At 41.0% G+C, this 3,613-nt stretch overlaps 1 protein-coding gene across 4 annotated transcripts in view; it reads right to left on the bottom strand.

Moving 5' to 3' along the window:
• Positions 1-546: 546 nt before the first annotated feature.
• The window catches only part of FAM172A (family with sequence similarity 172 member A), a 510,254-nt gene continuing 507,187 nt past the window's right edge, over positions 547-3,613 (bottom strand). For 3 of the 4 annotated variants that reach the window (XM_045285068.1, XM_045285069.1, XM_004703482.2), the window contains 2 exons: positions 3,435-3,573; positions 547-2,765 (listed from right to left, as the gene is read on the bottom strand). In XM_045285068.1, coding sequence (XP_045141003.1) covers positions 2,735-2,765; positions 3,435-3,573 — 170 coding nt within the window. In that variant the 3' untranslated portion in view covers positions 547-2,734. Of the gene's footprint in view, positions 2,766-3,428; positions 3,574-3,613 lie in introns of those variants that run through there. The other variant, XM_004703483.3, reaches the window with a different exon arrangement.

Here is a 3,613-nt window from a genome sequence, read left to right as displayed (position 1 = left end):
TTGGATTGGAATTCTAGATAATCCAGAGAAATATGGGGGGGGGGATGCTCTAGTCTATCAGACCAAATAATATAGTTAGCATAGCTTGTCAACCACACTCTCTCAGAGGACTTATAAGATTCTAAGGAAAGAATAGCTAGCTATTAAGTAAGTGCAAGTAAGTTACTTTCAGATTGATCATAATACTTCAAGAAATGTAGAAACATGGAAGCAATTTTATCTCATCAGACTCTTTAAGGAGCACACATCTATTTATAGTATATTATAGATTATTTGATCGAGCCACAGGTTGGTAAAGAGTTGTTTATATTTCCTTGCTTGAGGAGATATTTTCAATAATAAGAAAAAATATCTTCAAAGAAAAGTTAGCTTTGAGAAAGGCGCAAGTCAAATAGTGACCCAACGCAAGTTGAGATATCACTCCGGCAGCAATGACAGTAACAGCAACAGCTAAAGGGACTCACCATTATTCATGTTTCTGCTTTTATCCAACTCCATTCAAGTTGGTGAAGAAATGAACGTCACAGAGCAAGAAAAATACACCAGTTTGTTGGGAAAATTCTTTTTTATTTAAAATGATAAACAGAAATATATAATCGATAAGAAATTCCTGTGCTTTCAAACTTGTTCTCAGACCAACAATACTGTAGCACAGGCTGAAGCGCAGGGCAGGAACTTGAGAAAAGAACAATGATCACAAGGTAGCATTCTACTCCCTTCACAGACGCATGAAAGTTTTACAGACTGAGCAAATCCCATGGAAAGGCATCTTTATAAAGCCCCAAGCAGTATGTGGTTTTCAAGATTTGTTGACTACTTTAAATCTAAGATTTATCAATCGTTCCTTTCTTCCCATTCCATTTGTCTAAGAACTAAATACATAATTAAAGCAAAAAGCCTGCATCCTTACTCTAAATCTCTACTCTCCCTAAAACCTGTCTAAAAACACAAAAATGGGGAGAAGATGAGATCAGAACTATCGTTAACATCTGGCCACCCCCAAGCAGGCAACTACTGCCCATTGCTTGTTGTTAGTCTGGGAAATTTGAGGTGAATATTACATTTACATCAACAGGTTAAAAAAAATTTCACATTCCAAGCAGACTGATCAGTTACTAGTTGGTGGTCTGAGATAGTTTGCTTAGCTCTCACCTGGTGGCCACAGCTCAGATCCACAAGTAGAAATCACATTTACACAACTTAAGTTTGCAAATAGCCCTCTATAGATAGTTAAACAAGCCTTGATAACCTAGTAGTTTTAAAGTCTGAAAGGCAATTAAACAGTGATTTACATTAGCTGGATGCACAAGTTTTTAAAAAGAATGGTGAAGAAGTGGAAGGGAAGAAATAGGTGGTCTGGCTTTATAAACTGAGCACATTTACTTTCCTCTCATTCAGCTGCACAAGCTTCATGAATTCTGGGTAGCACAAGTGCTGATTTAAAATAGCAAGGCTGCAGAATTGGTTTCCTGTGAACACTTTTCTTATAATACTTTGGAAAATATATTCAGTTCATATTAATTCTCAAAGCCTCTCATGGGAAGATGCCATTATTTTACAGAGTTTACGATGACTTCTAAAATCGGAAAGATCGCAGAAAAAGGGTCGGTATCACAGACCAATGCACTGGACATCCTGGGTGTGATACATTTTAAAATCATCCAGGAGCTGGATAAATAGCCATTTTGATTTTTCCTCCTCTGTCGTTTCTGTTTAAGTAACATCAAAAGATATTCTGACATAACCACTGAAAAAAAGGTCATTTTAATTTGTCATCAAATTTTAAGACCTAATTAATGTACTTGTATGACAAATACAGTAAGAGATAGTAAGATTTTGAAAATCGCTGAAGTGGACTTATAAAAACATTTATCTATGAAGGGGTTGATTTTAAGGTAAAATTTTCTGAGGTGTCAGTTCTAAGTATTTTTGGGTACATTTATCACATCTTCAAATAAGACAGGCATATTAATGGTTGAGTATCATTTTTTAAATGGTGAAAAATATTAAATTCAAGTCTTCATCTATCAGAAATCCTTTACTAAGCAATTAAATTCTCCCTGCAACTAAAATTTGACAATGTTAATTAAAAAATATCCATTCAAATGTCAGCAAAATCTTAACTTATGCTACCTCCTATTTTTCACAGTGTTGGCCAGAACGTAGGTTGATTAAAATACTTAAACTGTTGAAACTGTAGGGCGAAAGCCTACAAAGCAATTGGAACGCTAAAAAAATTATTCCACTAAGTCGAGAAGAAAATCTTTCACAAGAGGTCTCTCTCTCTTTTCGTTGGAGATGAAAACTAAAACGATCATTTTAGCTCCCTATAGCCTTTCAGAAAGAAAAGACATCTGAGAGCCTACAGGCTCATTTTTCTGATGGCAATAAAGATTTCTATCCTTAAAAGGCCTAACTCCGTGATAGCGCCTTCTCCTTAGAATTCACAAGCACAGCAGCAGCAAACACAAACTCTCATCACATGAATTCAGGAAAACAGAACTAGAGTGTCCTCTAAATTGCAATTCTTCTCAGGGCACACAATTAAAAAGGAGTCAATTTTAATGATACATTGGAAAGTCCATTGAAAAATGGGATTTTTCATACTTGTACTTAAAACACTGCTCATCATCAGGTTTTGGCCGGAAAAAGCCCCTTCTGTAATTAAGAGACTTCTGTAAAATCTCATATTCAAACTAGCCAGGATTTTCGGCGGTTATGTGGATGCGATCCTTTACAGATCTATGTGCAGTTTTTCTTCTGATCTGAAAATGAAAATAGATCGTTAGAGCGAGAGCAATTTGCACTCCCCAAACGACACAGCACATCACGACATTGGCGTGCCTCAATTTAAATGTGGCTTTCCTGCGGGGGTGGGGTGGGGTGAAAAGCCCCCAAACCACCACACACACAACACAGACTTCTTTAAAGAGAGGCATAATACGCCCTTGGGCGGGGGAATCTATTTAAAACGGAAGTCTGAAGTTTAGAATAAAAGTTTGCTCAGAGGGGGCACAAAATCAACGTGAACGGGGGCGGGGGCTGCGCTGCCGAGGGTTGTAGGACCGCGCGGACGCCGCTGGCCGGGCCGCGCCGGCGCGGGCTCCGTCAGGGCAATTAGAGCCGCGCCGGCCGCGCGGGGCCGGGCGCTGTCAGCCTTAATCTGCGCGCTGACGGGCAGCGCCCAGCCCGAGCTCAGCCCGTAGGAAGCACGACCAGTGAACCCATATTGCTTTGACAGTTGCACTCATCTAGAAATAATGCAAAACGCTATTTAGATGTATACATCACGACCCTGTGCTCTAGGAAGAAAACAATCTAATGAGGGGCTGGGAGTCCGCTCGCCAACACCCAGCAGCGGGAAGACGGGTGGACGCTCGCGCGAGCGCAGCTCCGTCTCGTCCCCTCCCCCAGCTCGCTCGCTCTGCTCTTACAGCTCCTCGTGCTTGATTCGGTGGGAGCGTCGCGTCAGCGCCGGCTGGAGGGAACTGGTCTTGGCCTCAGAGGCTTCGGTAAAGAACTTGAAAATGGAGGGGAAGCTCTTCCAGGAAGTTAGCTCGTGACGGTCGGTGCCTGCGAAGAGCACAGAAGCGGTTACGAGGCGGCCTAGCTG

Source organism: Echinops telfairi, unplaced genomic scaffold (assembly GCF_000313985.2).
Source record: "Echinops telfairi isolate 266 unplaced genomic scaffold, ASM31398v2 ScPeMD7_7469;HRSCAF=8507_1, whole genome shotgun sequence".
Lineage (NCBI taxonomy): Eukaryota > Metazoa > Chordata > Mammalia > Afrosoricida > Tenrecidae > Echinops > Echinops telfairi.
The sequence above is the reverse complement of the archived record's forward strand: the minus strand, read 5'-3'. Positions and strand labels throughout refer to the sequence as shown.